Source organism: Pan troglodytes, chromosome 10, assembly GCF_028858775.2.
Source record: "Pan troglodytes isolate AG18354 chromosome 10, NHGRI_mPanTro3-v2.0_pri, whole genome shotgun sequence".
Classification (NCBI taxonomy): domain Eukaryota; kingdom Metazoa; phylum Chordata; class Mammalia; order Primates; family Hominidae; genus Pan; species Pan troglodytes.
The window spans coordinates 110,459,230-110,477,467 of record NC_072408.2 but is presented as its reverse complement, the minus strand read 5'-3'; the positions used below and the strand labels follow the sequence as shown (position 1 = coordinate 110,477,467).

At 42.2% G+C, this 18,238-nt stretch overlaps 1 protein-coding gene and 1 long non-coding RNA gene across 18 annotated transcripts in view; one reads left to right on the top strand and one right to left on the bottom strand.

Moving 5' to 3' along the window:
• STAB2 (stabilin 2) overlaps positions 1-18,238 on the bottom strand; it is a 178,439-nt gene that overhangs the window by 100,867 nt on the left and 59,334 nt on the right. For 14 of the 17 annotated variants that reach the window (XR_010148140.1, XR_010148141.1, XR_010148138.1 and 11 more), the window contains exons 10-18: positions 16,640-16,773; positions 14,879-14,961; positions 12,750-12,899; positions 10,707-10,850; positions 10,097-10,153; positions 9,823-9,948; positions 5,350-5,403; positions 4,618-4,698; positions 2,392-2,544 (exon numbers count right to left, since the gene is read on the bottom strand). Coding sequence is in view for 9 of the 17 variants with exons in the window: in XM_016924069.4 (XP_016779558.4) it covers positions 2,392-2,544; positions 4,618-4,698; positions 5,350-5,403; positions 9,823-9,948; positions 10,097-10,153; positions 10,707-10,850; positions 12,750-12,899; positions 14,879-14,961; positions 16,640-16,773 (982 nt within the window). In the remaining 8 variants the exon portion in view is untranslated. Of the gene's footprint in view, positions 1-2,391; positions 2,545-4,617; positions 4,699-5,349; positions 5,404-7,125; positions 7,911-9,822; positions 9,949-10,096; positions 10,154-10,706; positions 10,851-12,749; positions 12,900-14,878; positions 14,962-16,639; positions 16,774-18,238 lie in introns of those variants that run through there. The other 3 variants (XM_016924067.4, XM_024348026.3, XM_063786019.1) reach the window with 3 other exon arrangements.
• LOC129136680 (uncharacterized) lies at positions 9,054-11,224 on the top strand. Its single transcript, XR_008538562.2, has 3 exons — positions 9,054-9,162; positions 9,750-9,837; positions 10,537-11,224. It is a non-coding gene; the product is annotated as an uncharacterized LOC129136680 (long non-coding RNA).

Here is an 18,238-nt window from a genome sequence, read left to right as displayed (position 1 = left end):
TTGGATCATCTCAGATGGATTCTGTTTCTTGTAGAGACCATAACTAGTACAGAGTGTTGTTATTAAACGTCTAAAATCCAAACATACATGGACAATGTATTTACCAGGCTGATGGATTCAGCCTGGTAAACACTGAGACTTCCAGAGGGTACCAGCTGCTTCTACTCTTTGCTAGTCCTAAATACTTTCCAGAGAATGCATTTGGACTTTTGATGAACCCACTCAAAAACCATTCTAAACCATGTAGAGCAAATAGATTCGACTTTAAACCTAGAGAAACTAGTAAAGGAAGAGTTCATTCTAAGGCAACTATTAGGAAGTTCTTTTCCTTATGTAATCAAAATTCTTTGGGTTGTAGCTCAAACCCACATCTTGATTCTGTTCTTTAGGGAGATGGAGAATAAGCTTTTGAATAATCTGAAATCGAACAGGTGATGCACCTGCCCAATCCTTGTTTCTACAGAATGAACCAAACATAAATCACTGCTGGGGACTGGCTAGGAAAGTGACCATGTTTCTGCCTCTCTTAAAAAAGGGGTTCTCAGCATGGAATCAAATTCTCCAGATGGCGTCTGACTGGCACAGAGGATCAGCTCCGTCCTCTGTAGCCTAAATCATATCAGAGTCATTACATCAATTAAAATATCTAGAATTAAAAGAATCAGCCACAATCCTGTGCCAGGTGCTTGGCCAGCTATTTCCAGCCTTCATAACAAGACGAGGAATCAGTAAAACAAAACAATAAATAAAACGAGACCATTTTTCCTTGTTTAATGCTCATGTTCCAAGGATATTGTCAGAGCAATCACTAATGTATTATTGAAGCATCCTGAAAAGAAAGACCCAGACCTATTATTGTTAAAACTTGGGGTTATGTTTTCCATGGGAACTGAAATAGTGCATGTACAGCAGTATTGGAATTTCAGGTGCTTTGATTAAAACTGGCTGAGCTGGCCGGGCGCGGTGGCTCACACCAGTAATCCCAGCACTTTGGGAGGCCGAGGCAGGCAGATCACGAGGTCAGGAGACGAGACCATCCTGGCGAACACAGTGAAACCCTGTCTCTACTAAAAATACAAAAAAATTAGCTGGGCGTGGTGGAGGGCGCCTGTAGTCCCAGCTACTCGGGAGGCTGAGGCAGGAGAATGGCATGAACCTGGGAGGCGGAGCCTGCAGTGAGCAGAGATCCTGCTACTGCACTCCAGCCTGGGCAACAGAGCGAGACTCCGTCTCAAAACAAAACAAACAAACAAACAAAAACAAAACAAAACAAAACTGGCTGAGCCAAAAAGTTGCTATGGAAATAGGAAAGGCTAGAGGGTACAGAAGCTCATAGGGAAACAGAAAGTTTGGTTTTTTGAAAAGTACTGCAGAAAGACGGTTGATTGGCTAGGCTAGAGCAGCTACCTGAGAAGAAATTCTATTTTAAGTCCCTCTTACAGTAAAGCTGTGAGCCTGGAGCAAGTGGTCCCAGATGACAGGGACAGGGGAAGGAAGAGGCAGGAGACTGATCCTAAATCCCAGGGGTTAGGTTGGAAAACCCTGATCGGATCCCAGAGCTCTGGTATAGTGGGTAAATAATATCTTTCCAAAAACTTGTGTCCCCTGGAACCTCAGAATGTGATCTTGTTGGGAAATAAGGTCTTTGCAGATGTAATTAGTTAAGCTAACATGAGGCCCTACTGAATTAGGGTGGGCCTTAAATATAATGATCGATGTCCTTATAAAAAGAGGAGAGGTGGGTAGGACACAGAGGCTCAGGCCTGTAATCCCAGCACTTTGGGAAGCCGAGATGAGAGGATCGCTTAAGTCCAGGAGTTTGAGACCAGCTTGGGCAAGATGGTGAAACCCCATCTCTACAATAAAAAACTAGAAAAAAAAATTAGCCAGGTGTGGTGGTATGCACCTGTCATTTCCAGACTGGGCAACACAGTGAGACCCCTGCAGCTACAAGCCACGGAATGCCAAGAATTGTTGGGAGCCCCCAGAATCCAGAAGGAGGCAAGGAAAGAAAGATTCTTCCCTAGAGCCTTCAGAGGGAGCATGGCTCTGCTATCTTGATTTCAGACTTCTGACCTCCAGAATTGTGAGAGAATAAATTACTGTTGTGGCAAGCCTCCCAGTTTGTGGTAATTCATCATGGCAGCTCTGAGGAGCCAATATTCCTGGGCAGCATCTATCATTGCGGAAATTCCCCAAGGAACTGTGGTTCACAGTTTATGAGGTGGGACTTCAGATCCACCTGCATCTTCATGAAGACGGAAGCCCTTTGGGGACAAGGTTCTGGAAGTCAAACTTTCTTTGACACCTTTCTCAGAATTGTGAGGAGTGGGATGCTCTCTGCTCTGAGGGGCTGTTTGGGGCCCTTACTTATTTTCCTAGTTTTCTTACCAGTTTCATCTCTCTCTTTGTTTCATCACATCGATGGGGCAGAATCGGGACAATGGAGGGAGGAATGAGAACTCCTGTCAGTGTGTAAATTCGGCCATTTTTGGCAGTGATCTCAATTTCTTCCATTGCCACATCATTTGCCAGAATCTGTCCCTGGAAAGAAAAAATGACATCTCTAATTCTGTACTATTCTGTACTGCAGGACTGCCAGTGATCCTCAGGCAGACTGAATGGTGGCAACTTTGCTAAAAAGTCCTCAACATCACTTAACTTTTCATTGGAGGGTAGGTTGCTATTATAAGGGTTTGGCTGACAGGGAAAGATTGAATCTGTTCAGTGAATTCTTGACTAACACCAGGCAAGGATGCCCTTGTAGCAATGGTTCTTGCAAGTGCAGGGCTAAGTACAAATTATAATTATTCAAGCTCTGCAATATACTTGCTGTGAGACCTTGCGCAAATTCTTTGACTCTCTGTGGTGAAATAGGGATCCGTTCATTTGAATACATTTATTGACCTCACTTATGCTCTGCCTTTGGAGCTGGGTATACATCTGTGAACAAATAGATGAGTTCTTGTTTATGTTTTAGTGGAGGGAGCAGAAAATGAACCAATTAGCAAAGATTTCTGATCTCCACTTTCCTCATAAACCTGCCACCCACCCCCTGCAGTATTAACGACAGCTTCATTCTTCTGGTTGCTCAAGTCAAGCTCCATGAGTTATCCTGGCTTCCTCTGTCTTCACCCCCATTTAACCCATCAGCAAATTCTGCTGTATCTACTTTCAGAATATTAGGTTGGTGCAAAAATAATCACAGTTTTTGCAATTTTTTAAAAATTGCAAGACTGCAGTTACTTTTGCACCAACCAGATACATTCAAAATTCAGCCACTCCTCACCATGTCCCTGCTACCACCCTGGTCTGAGTTACCGTCAGTATTCTCCAGATTATTGCAATCAAATCTCCTCACCAGCCTCTCAAAATGTGTGCCTGATCATGTCATTCCTCAGTTCAAAATCCTCCAACTGCTTCTCCTCTCATTCCAAGTAAGAGCCTGCATCCTTACCCTGACTTCTTAGGCCATGCATGACCTGACTCCCACTCTCCTCCTCTCTCTCTTGCCCAGCCTCCTTTCCTACTCTTCTCCCTTTTGCTCTCTCTGCTCTAGCCACACTGGCCTTGCTGTTCCTCACACAGCCCAGCATGCTCCTTTCTGCTCTGTGCTTTTCACCCTTGCTGTTCCCTCTGGAATGTCCCCCGGATATTCACACTGTTTGTTCCCCTAATTCCTTCAGGTTTTGTTCAGATGTTTCTTCCCCATGAGGGCTTCTTGAGTATTTATCTAAGATGTCAGCTCCATCCCCACCTTCTGTCCCCCTTCCTTGCTTTGCTGTTTTTCTCCTTAGCACTTGCTGCTGTCTAATTGATGATATATTTTATGCATTTAACTTATTTTCTATCCCCTATTTACTAGAATGAAATTTCCATACAACCAGGGACTTTTGTCTGTTTGTTCATTGGTCTGTCTTCAGGACCTAGAACAGTGCCTGACGCACAGTAGGAACTCAATAGATATTTGTTGAAAGAATGAGATAATCATCACCATCAACAGTGATTCTATATCAACCCTGTGCTGCTGGATGTTTGTTCATATTGCAACCCCAGGGAGTTAGATGAATAACGCAGCCTTCTTTGGAGTTTTAAAAATAAATTGTGTTCCCCTGACCTCAGGGTCTTTGCACATGCTCTCTCTCTCTTTTTTTTTTTTTTTGGTCTGGAACTCTTTTCTACTGATCTCTGTCCAATTTCACTTTATTCATAGCATGGCCAAAGCATCACCTCCTCAATGAGGACCTCCTGGCCTGAAGATGCTCTCAGACTCCTCCTGTTCTGTGCTCTCACAGCCCCCTGAATTTCCTCTTGGGGGCACTCATTACCATTGTAATTAAATAATTAACTCATTGCCCAGTGAGTTATTTAAAGTCTGTCTTCCCTGCTGGGATAGAAGTCTATCTTTTTCACTCCTTTATTCTCGGCATCTAGTGCAGACTCTCACACATGTAGTTGCTCAGCACATATCTGCTGAGAGAAGTGAGCAAATGAATGAAATAATCATAAAGATTTTAAGCCCATGAGTTAGCATAGAGGCAGGATAAACTGATGAATAATCATTATCGAGGAAAGATGTGTTCAAGTGATGGTGGCGGTGGTTGAGTTTTCACTTACGTTGTCGGTGGTGTTGAACTGTATGAGCTGGTTGGCCATGCTCCTGATGTGAGGGGTGGAGATGAGAGTGGCCACTTCAAGCTGCAATAAGAAGAGAACAAAAGGCAGATATATATATATATATATATATATATATATATATATATATATATATATATTTTTTTTTTTTTTTTGAGACGGAGTCTCGCTCTGTCGCCCAGGCTGGAGTGCAGTGGCGCGATCTCGGCTCACTGCAAGCTCCGCCTCCCGGGTTCACGCCATTCTCCTGCCTCAGCCTCCCGAGTAGCTGGGACTACAGGCGCCCGCTACCACGCCCGGCTAATTTTTTGTATTTTTAGTAGAGACGGGGTTTCACCGTGTTAGCCAGGATGGTCTCGATCTCCTGACCTCGTGATCCGCCCGCCTCGGCCTCCCAAAGTGCTGGGATTACAGGCGTGAGCCACCGCGCCCGGCCAAGGCAGAGATATTTGGGGCCACACGCAGGGCCCTGAGTTCTTAAAGTCCTCACTAGAAAAAATAGACTTCAAAGTGAAATAAGTAAAGGGAGTTTTGATCTCAAGAGTTTTTGTGGCTTTGAAGATCGCTCTGATAATGGACTCATTGTTCACGGCTGAGGGTTTATTCAGAGCTACAGATAAAGGACATTTTCTAGCATCAAAATATTGGAATTCAAGACTAAGTTAGCTATCTTGGAAGCAGAGAGAAAGTAGCAGCAGGAAAAGTGGGGCCAACCTGGGTAAATGGGACAATGTGGTATCTGACGAGTTCCAGAAGCTTCCGAGATCCCTGCAAAGGAACCAAATACTTCTTTAGTCAATGAAGAAAATGCAACACTTCCACTCTTGTGGAATCCTCTTCAAATGACGTTAGACAATCAAGAAAAATGACCCATAATCTATTGGGAAATCCAGGGTGAGAGAAACCCCACCTCCAAATAGCTAACATTCACCAAATTCCCACTCTGTGGAAGAGGCTGTTTTGAAAGCATAATATGCATGTCTCATTTAATCCTCCCAACAGCCGTGTGAGGTGGGGACTCCTATTGACCCATTTTATGTGTGGTAATACTGACATTCAAAGACATGTCCAAGGTCAAAAAGCTAACTCAGGATATGAGCCTAAGAATTAGCCCAGGCTCTCAGTTACTCTGCTCCATCACTTCTCAGAATGTCTAAGGCTATATTCCGGATTTTCTAAGACAGCCTTGATTTATGATTATGTTCCATTTGCTCCATAAATAAACGTCTGTTTGTCAGACCACATACAGGTCATTTAGGATTATAGAGTCATAGGGATAGCGATCACCTCTTCCTTCCATGAGAAGTTTGTCCCTCTCCTTCAAAGCCCTTTCCAAGGTTTCTCAAGCTTCATAAAACTGAAGCAGCAGTGGAGAAAAGAGGGTCCTAGCCCCACAAAGGAGACCATAGACAGGATGAGCAGCCCTTATAGGGTGCCCTGGAAGAGGCTGCAGAGTTGAGGAACACAGGGACCACACTCTTTGTGAGAAGAAGGCAGCGGCCACAGTGGTCTGCTGTAATTTATCTGCAATCTCCCAGCTAAGTCAGAGATGGGAGTTACAAGCTTCACAGCCCTCAAGTTCTGCTATTTAAGTAGCACAGCCACAGTCACTCTGGCTTGGAAAAGTGAAGGATCACAAATCAAGATCCTAATAACTGCCAAGAGGTTGAATGTTCTAAGAACAGGTTGCAACAGCGTGAAGTCCCAGGCTAAGAGAAAGCCCTGCTGAACCGGAGTTTCCTCACCCAGCCTCCTCCCTGCATTTGACCTTGGTCACTGTGCCAAGGGAGTTACCTGTTAGTAGCAGGACCACCTATCCTGGCTTGTCTGGTACAACCCTGGTCTATGCCTATTGTCCTGGCACCTCTATTCACTTTCAGAAGTGACCTGGCATGGATGATAAGTTATGTGGCCACCATATCTATTAGCCAATAGCATTATGTGCAGGGCAGGGTTATCAATAAAAATGTTGAAATTGACCACCAGTTAGCCAGCCCTGGAAGTGATGCTTTCTGCAGCCCTGGTTCTGTTACTATGTGACCTTGAGCAAGTCACCTAGCCTTTACATCTCAACTTACATCTTCAACTTATGTCTCAGTTACTGCATGGTATTCAGAAATGGAGACTTACAGGCAGAAGCAATGTTATTACATGCTCTGATGCTCCAGTGGTTGAAGGAGTGAGACAAAGTGGGGACTGTTGGGAAACATCCCCCAAACTTGACTGCATCCACCAAACTGGACTGCAAACTCCTGGAAGGCAGGGGCTGGGTTTGTCTGGTTTGCTAACCACCCATCACCATGTCCCCAGCCAGTGCAGTGTGGGACATACAATAATTTTTCCATAAACATTTGTGCCAGTAAATTAAAGGGCATGGGTAGGGGTCCTGGGAGGAGCACTGAGCTGGCCTTCAGGAACATGAGATCTAGTCCTGGTTCTGCTTGTGTGTAACCTTCCGCAAGTCACTTAACCCATGAGTCTCAGTTTCACCTGCAAAATAAGGGGACTGGTATGGATTCCTTCCAGTCTTCTGACGCTTCTATAGGAAAGCATTTAGCAATGAGATAATCCACTTTCAAAGCCTCAGGAATTAATTATTGAATCCTTTTGACAAGAAGCAGAAGAATGAGAGGGACAAAGGAATTCATCCGCATCACTCCCGTTACTGTGTGTGCCTGTGTCTTATCTGGCTGAGATCTATTGGAGCCATTGCCCAGTTCAAATTCACTCCAGTGTGGCTCGAACAGGACATGTTTCCAGGAGCTGTCGTTGTTGAAGAGCCTTTTGGTGCGACACATTCTTTCTTTTATGAGGGCACTCCCTTCCTGCTGTTTTAGGTAAAAACAAAACCAAACAAAACCAAACTCAAGTTCTTTGGTGCCAGACGCAGAAAGAGATAATTTGACCTTGAACTCTATAAATTCAAGTCCCTTTCCCCACTTTACTTGCAGAGTGTCTGTGAATTGGCAAGGGCAGGTGTCTTGCTCTCTTTGCTTTTATTTCTGTCTGGTTCAGTGATGAAACCGTGAACTGGGGCTTGTAATCAGAAGCTGTGGTCTCTGCAGGACTGGGAGGGTTTCCAGACTGAAATTTTGCCTCAGAGAGAAGTAGAAAGATACACTGGGAAGAAGACATGGCATTCCAAAGTCAGAATTAGAAGCCCTTCTTCCAAAGAGGACTGTTTATTTTCCATTTCATTGGCATAGCCGATGGGGAATTTCCTGTACTCTTCCCTGAAGATAAAGCTGTTAAGATGGATGGAGACAGAAGGAGCTTCCTATAGGTTGAGAAAAATTAACCCCTCTGTACCTGAGAAAGAAGCAGAAATGATTGTACTTCTCACCTAGAAATTGAAATGGAAAAGCAGTTTTTAACTCAGAACAAAGAGACCTGAAGTTTCATGTTCTTTGCAGGCAGAAAGATACGCCTTGGAGAGAAACAAGATTGAGAGCCAGGAGCAGTGGCGTGCATTAACCATTTTTGTGGTGTAAGTATTCTTACCAAAGGCTTATTTCAAGCTATAAATGTCATCTCATTGAACAGAGCTCAGAAGAGATGTACACAATCTACTCTTGAGAGCTTAAATGAGTCATTTCCAGATACCACTGGAAGGAGTTACAAGGGAGGAGAAAGAGAAGAATGTTTGGAACAAAGGTGGCTGACAGAAAAGCAACGAGGTTGATTTTTTCCTATTCTAGTTAAAAGGTTTTATTTTAATTTTAAGTGTGTCATAGAACTCCTTTATTATTATTATTATTAAAATGTGCATCAAATTAGAAGCTATGTACTCAGGGAGGCCACATAATCTCAGGATTTTAATAATTTCTTAGGGGAACAACATTACCTTTTTTTTTTAGCTCACTTTAAGTATGAATGTGAGTTCTAAAGAGAGGTCTAGCAGTTTTCTGCAATAGCTAGGTTTCATAAAATTTGGGTGTGAATCATATTTTGAAATATCATTCTATTTTGGAAGACCCTGGGAAATCTGAATTTTCTATGGAAACTTATAACTAATCTTTTCATATGTTGAACATCTGTTTGCAATGTAAGAGATTACTTTTGATTTATCTCCTTGTTAAGTTTTAAAAAAATCCTAAGTTTTTTGAAGGCAAGATATCCTTATAGATACCTGAAAGCATTCTAAAAAGGGATATATATCTATGTGAATTCCTAAACCTAACAGGCAACAACTTTCAGCATTCCCAAAACAGTGTGGGCTGGGGCTATCTGAATTAGAAAGTTGGTGGTTACCAGCGTGTCTATTTCTGGGCCTCATCCCAGCACCACTAAACCAGAGTGCTTGAGGTAGGGCTTTGGAATCTGCCTAGTTAGCAAGCTCCATGGATGGTTTCTGTCTACACTACACTTTGGGAATCACTACCCTAAAAGACTGGGACATCCTTTCCTCCTTCCCTCCACATTCTATATAGTCAACACTGATCTTTATGAAGTCATAGGTCATCTCTCCCCATTACCAAGATGGTGGCATAGTTTCAGGGCACTGGAAGAAAGCATGTGACCTTTCACGTAATTCCACTATTTGACATTCTAACAAACAAAATTCCACAATAGGCTGTCCTCTTCAAGTTAAGGCTATTATTTCTGGGAAAGGAAACACTTTAAAAGGTTTCAGTCATTGACACCCTGATATGAAGAAGTCAATAATTGCCCTTTTAGAGGAGAATGTGAGAGAACTGAAAGCCCATGGTGGAGAAAGATGAAAGCAATAGAAAGGAAAGGAAAGGCTGAAGCATCTAAAAATAACACATATTCTTTTTAAAGTTTAGCCTAGACCTGGCCCTGAATGGCCTAGTTTAGGCTTCATTCTCTAGGTGGTTTTAGAGTTGTAGGGAACTTGAAGTGTTGATTTTACTAGTGAGAAATATTAGAAGAGTCAAGACAAATCAAACCAACCATTTAGGCCTGGGATTGCAAATACATTTCATTTCCTGTATCAAGTCTAATTGATCATGGCTACTTGAAATTCTATCGAAGAGACTGAAGCCACATCCAGGCTTAGTTCCAGAATGTTGTGATTGATTAGTGATGCCTGCCTTGGTTGTTGGAGGGTAGGTGGTGATACATGTACAACTTATTTACTATCTCTCGTTTAGGAAAAACCTGTTTGGACACAGACTGAGGCAGTGCTGCTGACACGATGCCATCAGAGCAAGCAGAATACGGTACCTCTGGAGAAAGGAGGTAATCGAGAGTGCCGTCCTTCATGTTATTCAATGCTTCATTATTTGGAACAAAAATGGTGTATGGTCCACCAACTCCATCCTCATCTAAGGCATGTCCCAAATTGGTTTCCTGCATTTGGGAAATGAAATTTTGTATCTGCAGCCTACCTTGGACAAATATTTAACATAATTCCCCAGAAATTTATAATTGACACCCCTGCTAATTTTACAAAAGTCTTGACATAAATATTTTTCAGAAAATTATGAAAAGTGCTTACCTCTAACAAAGATCTGAACTTGCTGTACCTTGGTTGTAGCATTGTCATTATGGTTTGCTAAAAAGAGACATTTTGCTTAAAAATCGGGAAATAAAATATTGTGATTTAGGAAATACAAACTCTAACATTTAAAGACTGATGACAGAGTTTATGTGTCAGTATGGATTTATATAAATGAACCTGGTCAACTGCAATGCATTATATAAATGTTCGCTGTCGTTGAAACAGTAGTTCAGATCTGCATGTTCTGAAGTATCCTTTGGCCCTCATCATCTAGGTCAGAAGTAATAAGTTTTATTGCAGCAACAACTGCCCTCTATAAAATATTTTCATGATGACTGGTCATGGACTGAGTTGCCTGATGCAGTAATAAAAGAGGTAAAAAAAAAATCCAGATCTTTCCCACATATGTTACTGTACGTCTTGCTTTCTTTCTGCAGAGATTCCCAGGTTTCTATTGGAAACAGACAAACCACCTCTTCTTCTCTCTGCTCGGGATCCTAGCATAAATGAAGCACAAGCACAGAGTGCTGGCATGCTCTGGATGTGACTCTCCAGGGAACAAAGGAAGATGGACCTGGCCTGATGTGACTTTTATCTGAATACTAACCTCATTGTTGCTCTCAAATGTGGGTTCTAACTTGTCCATGGCTCTGTCAAGGATGTGCAGAAGCCCATTGGAAGCAATGATGTCCCCTTGTATAATTTTTACCTTCTTTTTGCCTCCATAGAGTTTAAGCTTTATTTGATTGTCCTAAAACACCAAAGAAAGATAAAATAAGATTACTATGGTGTCCTGGAAGGAGCAAGCACTGGAGTAGAGTCAGAAGTCTTGAGTCCTTGGGCTTTGATATTTACTGGCAATGTGATTTTGGATAAGTCACTTAATCTAAAGTGGGGATGAAAGTATCTGCTTTGTTAACCTCACAGGGTTTTCATTAAGATCAAATGATATGATGTGTGAAAGCACTGACAACTATATATGCTATACCTGGGCAAGGTATTATCAAGCTCTTCTCCAGCAGACTGCAAGCTTCATAAGGACAAAACTATTTAATTTACTATAAATTCATCACTCACTTTAGTGTCTTGCACAGAGAAGGCACACAATAAAAATATTTGTGGAATAAATAACTGAAGCTAATTCCTTCTTCCTGCCATATAACTCCTAATAAGTGACAGACTTAGTAAATATTGGTTGAATGAATGAACAGGTAAATACATGCATATCCTTGTGAGAAAGCAAGCCACATCTTCCTATCTGTCATTCATCCATCCATGCATGCATCCTCCATCCATCTCTCCAACCATCCATCCATTCACCCATCCATCCGTCCATCCATCCATCCACCTATCCATGCATCCTCCATGCATCTCTCCATCCATCCATCCATCCATCCACCCATCCGGTGACCTATCCATGTATCTACCCATCCATCTGTTCAGTGACCTATCCATGTATCCATCCATCCATCCATCCATCCATCCATCCATCCATCTATCCATCCACCCAGTGACCTATCCATGTATCTGTCCATCCATCCATCCATCCATCCATCCATCCAGTGACCTATCCATGTATCCATCCATCCATCCAGTGACCTATCCATGTATCCATCCATCCATCTATCCATGTATCCATCCATCCATCCATCCATCCATCCATCCATCCATCCATCCATCTATCCATCCACCCAGTGACCTATCCATGTATCTGTCCATCCATCCATCCAGTGACCTATCCATGTATCCATCCATCCATCCAGTGACCTATCCATGTATCCATCCATCCATCCATCCATCCATCCATCCATCCATCCATCCATGCATCATCCATCTTCACACATGCACTGCAGCAGATTGGTTAAGAATGTGGACTTTGGAGCCACATTTGAATCCTGGCTCTGGCACTTACTGTGTGGCCTCTCTTCTTTCTTACTGGAGCAACAGGGATTATGACAGTCCCTCCTTTACAGGGTTATTGTGAGCCTTATGTAACACAGATAAAGATTTATCCCCATACTTTGCTTAGAACAAGCACTCAAGGATCTATTAACTATTGATGTTCAGTAAAATGTAATAGTATAGGTCCTATGCCTATATACATGCACATTTTGTTGACTAATCACCTGCTCCCCAGCTCAATAAAATCACAGAAAGAGTTAAGAAGTGGGAGTGGGGTGGGGGAGGATGGGTTTATATAAAAAACAAACAGAACTAATGGCATTGGGAGAGAGGAATGTTAGGTTGGAGAAGATGGATCAACTCCAGCAATCTAAAACAAATACAATCTATTTCCTTCTATAAGAGGAATGCTGATCTGGCTTTGTGCTGAAGCTTTCAGGAAACAGGTTTATAGCAAAGTTTCTCCTTCCTGCTGGCAGTTGAATGACAGTTGCCTTGAAAACTAAATCAGACCAGACCAAAGTCAAACACTTTGTAACCCCCTTTGCATAACACTCCACCCTTCCTCCATGGCCTTCCATGGTGTTGCTGTCTGTTTCTTCCTATATAAGGTGTTTGACAAATAATACATGAGGAAAGAATTTCCTTGTAATTTTTCACAAACCCCAAACAAAAAGAGAGAGAAGGCTATGGGCATTGGCTTGGTGGATAATTTAGTTCTGGGAGTGAAAATCAGAGGAACCCTTACCTTATCGCTGTTGAAGATTTCCCCCGACTTTCCAGTCAAGGTGTAGAACGTGTCTGTGTTATTCATATATTCGATGTTCATCTGACCAGCAATTATGTGGAGTTTCACAAAGTATTGAGCAGCTTTATTATCCACCAAAAGCTCATTTACCTAAGACAGAAGAGCCAATTTTACTATTATTTGAAGAAGAAAATGAGTTTTGTAACACATGCTGTGCCTTACTTATTATCAAAGACATCAAAGCCAGGGCACCCTAACTTGGGTTTGGGCTTTTGCAAATACAAATGCATGAAAGCACTGACAATTATACTTGCTATACATTACCATCGGTGCAATCAACCCGGGCCAGGCCTTCCAGGGAGTAGAAACCTGGAGAGTTGGAGGCAATGCACAATCTACTGTCAAACCAGGGGAGGTTGCTTTAGCATTGAAACTGACATGGGGAAAGCACAGCATCGCAATGGCCCCAGGAGGAACAAGGAACAAGGAATCTATCTTGAACATGGGAAGCAGATGGGAATAAAATATGAAGTTTCATGGAAAGAGTAGGTAAAGCAAGTAAGCTGATTGTACTTTTGAATAGAAAAGTTAAGATTTTTGAAATCCATGGGATCAAATCTACATTTTGTCATTACTACGTAGTCAACACTGAACAGATGCTTATATTAACTCTGTGTAAACTATGTGTTAAATGAGAGACCACGTGCAAAGTGCCTAGCCTAGAGGCATACAATGTTTGCTGGTTCTTTCCAACAGGAGTGGTGTGAGGACATCTCTGAAGGTGAACAATAGAGAGATGAATATCAGACAGGTTAATCGTGGTGGTATATGAGGGTTAGAGAGCCGGCAACTTACTGGGTTTTGATTCATTGCAACAAAAATTATTATCACAAAATATCTTGGATTAAGATAACCCAATTTTATTTTTTCATTTTTATTTTTTCCCACTTCCCAGATTTCAATCTTTTATTGGCTTCCATCATTTTATGTGTATTTGTTAATCCATTTACTTAAATGTTTATTTATTTCTGGCTGACCTGTTTCACAGAGCATTTAAGACAGATGACAAGAACACACAATAAAAATCAAGATCTGGGCCAGGTGCAGTGGCTCACGCCTATAATCTCAGCACTTTGGGAGGCTGAGGCAGGCAGATCACGAGGTCAGAAGATGGAGACCATCCTGGTCAACATGATGAAACCCCTTCTCTACTAAAAATATCAACATTAGCTGGGCATGGTAGCATGTGCCTGTAGTCCCAGCTACTTGGGAGGCTGAAGCAGGAGAATAGCTTGAACCCGGAAGGCAGAGGTTGTAGTGAGCCGAGATTGCGCCACTGCACTCCAGCTTGGGTGACAGAGCAAGGCTCCATCTCAAAAAAAAAAAAAAAAAATCAAGATCAGGAAAAATAAAAACACATGTTAGATGGTAAAGGTGGGAGGGAGAAAGATATATAGAATACCAGTTCCTACACAATGATTAAAATGGAGGCCAGTGAAGATAATAAGTTGTATACAAATCGATAAGTCCATTATTTACATTAAACCAAATATAACTATATTAGTGATGCCATCTCGATAGGACGCCTCCACCAGGCACTACAAGTTTCATTCCCACTGGATGACATTATCTCAAACAACAGCTGCTCACACTGAAGACTAAAATTTCCTTCTTATTTTTTCCTTATCGCTTGTACCATTTATAATGATTTAAAAAACCCACATATCTAGCTAATACATTAATTTAATTCTTCCTGTGGGAAGTGAGCAGTTTTGCATTAAGCAAATCTTCTTTATCACCTGGATATATGTTAAGAACACTCAGTGGTTACCTGTAGAGGGTAATGATTGGAAAGGGGGACCAGGGGGCCTTCTAGGTTGCTGGCAATGGACTTGGTGTTTACACAAGTAGGTTCACGTTGGGAAAATTCACTGAGTTGTACACTTACAATTTGTATACTTTCTGTAAGGATGTTATATATCACTAAAAGAAGTTTATCAAAAAATCACCATCCTTATCATCAGTAGGTTTAATTTTAATGGGGATTTCCCACTTTAAATAAAAGAAGGTACTCCCTACTAAGGCTTTTCATATTAGCCCTTTGGTGTAAGGTCATTTTAAATACTCACATTGAATCCTTTCAGTCCCTTGTCTGTAGGTAACAGCACCGTGAAGGGTCCCAGCTTACTCAGTGGCCAGGCATAAGCTTTGTCTTAGGAGTCGAAATAACACAAAGAAAGAAAACGCCAAATGAGTCAGTCAGTGGTAGAGGAGGAGTAAAATCAGGCAACAGGTCTTGGGTCACGACCGGTCCATTTATGCCCTTCTCTATTCTAATGGGTATGTGCAGGCCCTGTGTCAACTGGGAATCTCTCTAAGAATGTAAGGCACCCTAAAGCCATGGCCTCAATACATTCCACATAATGCCATGAGAGTTTTCCTGCAGACAGCCTCAGCTTCAAAGATACCCTGGCTGAGCAGTTCAGGCATGACAAAATCCTACCACAACCCCAGGGTCCCTGACCCTGCGCTTAACTTTCTGAGTTGTCACTGTCTCGGTGAGCAAAGATGCAGCCCTTGTTTTTATCCAGGGCCAGCTCAGAAGAGCCCTGATGATTGGTTTAATGCTCTGCAGTTACCATGTTGAAATGCTTAATAAATTTTGCACAAAGAATCCTACATTTTCACTTTCCAGTGGGCCCAGCAAAGTATGTAGGTAATCCTGCTTCCATCACCTGGAGAAGCTGGGATGACAGGACAGGCTCTGTGTTCTCACACCCAGAGGCAGTGTACAAGGACTTTGTCATGGGGAAGGTGAAAGGTCAACAGGACTCTGTCTAGGGAAATGTTGGAGGGCCTGGTCTGCAAAAAACACTACCTCCCCACTGTCTGGTCCCATTTGGTATTCTAAGAGTTCTTAGAGTAAGGCTGTGAGGAAACTGGTAGATTGCCCCTGAGCCCAAGGGATGCCACTAATACTTGATGCCCTATGGGATGCCTTGGGAAAAATGGGATGTTTATGCAGGAGACATTAAATGGGATATTTAACCTTAAGATTTATGCAGAGAACACAGCATTGACCCATCAATTACACTTGTTTATCTATGTTCTTGCCGGGAGATCATTTTTGGCAACTGGTAAATTCCAACATAAAAGCTGATATTTTTAAAGTTTCTGTTGATTGGCCAAGTCTGTGTTTTACTTTTTTCAGAACGGCTGGATTTGTGTTTTATTGGAAGTTGTGTCCAATGCTGTGATCAGTTATAATATTTCATTCTCTAGAGAGTGTGGAGTAATGGCCCTTAGAAGCCATTTGCAAATACATGAGGGTGTTTTAGGCTCTCACCTTGCCTGGGGGGCTGGAGGTGAATGTGTCACTGTAGGCAATTAGTGACTGGGGGACCAAGGGTGCTAAGATGGTTGCATACAACCAAGACTATTCCAAAATTCAAACAGCCCCTCCACTGAGGAACAAGGATGCTGCCCTGGGGTCTCAGTCACCCTCTCTATTCCCAGTTTTACCTGCCAAGCTTTGTTCATACCTGAAGGATCTAGAAGGTCAAGGATGAGGGGGACAGTTTGTATCCTCACATCAGTAGCTGTCCTGTTCTTACTGTTACTGCAGCTCTGTTGGTCTATGGTGACCCCCAAACCCTGTCCTCAGCTCTCTGCCTGCTAATTCTTGCATTGCTAGATCTCTTGGTACTATCTCTTTGCTTGTCTTCTTTGAAACAGCTGCCTGCCCTTTCCCTCTCACCTGCATGACCCCTCCAAAAAGGCTGATTCTAATAGACAAGGCTCGCCTGTCCCTTTCTGAATCATTGTATCTTGCAGATGCCCTTTCCTGAAAGAGGACTTTTGTGTGGAAATCTGTACCCATAGCTGCATACCTAGGAGTGAGATGAAAGAGGTCAGCCTTCCTTGCCATTTTCCTCTGGGTTCAGTATTTAATTCTCTGAGTCGCTCCATAATGTTTCCATAACACGTTAAGCCATCACCCACGTAACCTTTCTGGCAAATGCATCTACAGAGAGGGGGAAAAGACATCCTCAGGGTTTTAGAGCCATTGAGTATTTTGATCATACAGTCCAATCCCCTCATTGAACAGATGGAGCAAAGGATGCCAAGGGTAGAATAGGGACAAGAGAGCATTCCTAGCGTGGTATCTGACATCCAGTAGCTCCTCAAGAAATGGATGCCTAATAAATTAAATGTATCTGTCAACACTAGATATCTTTGTATGCTCTTTGTCTCAGTATTTCTCAAAGTGTGATCAAGAAACCATGCACATCAGAATCACTTGGAGTGCTTAATATATTTAATATAACATATTTAATATAATAAATGTGGACTCTAGGGCTCCACTGCATGACTGAATCAGAATAAGCTACTGAATTCAGCCTGCAGGACAGCAAAGATTCAGCATTATTGATCTACTTAGAATGCTTCCCCCACCCCCGGCTCCTTCCTAGCTGAGAGCTCTGCTCAATTGCCACTTCTTTCAGAAAGGCTTCCTTGATTGCCTGTCTCTTTCTCCACTCTCTCACTGTGTCTCCATTATATATACTCTTATGAAACCACATAGCTCTTCTCCATAGCAGCGATCATAGTGCAATTTCACCCTGATCTGTGTGATTATTTGATTAATATCTGCTTCCCTATAACATTTGAGAAAAGAGTGAGGGTAAGGGCTATGTGTGTATTTGTTCACTGTTGTGAACTCCAGAATCCAGCACAGGGTAGGTCCATAATAGGTGCTCAATAGTTGTACAATAAGTAGTAATTGAATTAAATAAATAGCAAACAATGAAGTATATAAACAATGAAAATAAATATAGAAACTATGAAATAAATATGTAAACAATGAAAATCACAGAAATTTTGTACAATAGTTTCATAAGACAGAAGTAGAGTTAAAAATGTACTATCAGTGGTATGCTGATAAATGTTTAACAACCAACTCTCTGGGGGAGGGGGAAGCCCTAATTTGTAGCATTTGCCAATTTCCATGGTTAATATGCCAATCTTGACCAATTTCAAACTAATAAGATGATGCTAACCCTCTTGTGAAATTTCTGAAAATTTAACACTCAGCTCTTGTGAGTCCATAAGCTCTGGCTATAGCAGGCCACAACTATGCAGTATAGAGGAGTTGACAGCTGGCTGAAATTGACAAGGTGATGAGGAAGATGACTTTCACAAGCATCTTGGAGATGAGCCAGGAACCAAAGCGAAGTAAGGGAAGAACATTCCAGAGAGGAGAGATGCAGGGAACAAAAGATGTGCTGTGACTACATCACAGTTTTGCAGTGCTCACACCACACCACAGCTGGGACTCACATTGAGGAGAGCATTCTAAAGAAAGACTATGCACTCTTTTTTTTTTATGGTTAATCCACGTGTGTTTCTAAATATATTTCCATGGCAAATAGATTACATGTTCAACAAGTTTGCTGCAGACCTTCAGAATCCTACCACCCTCTGCCTGG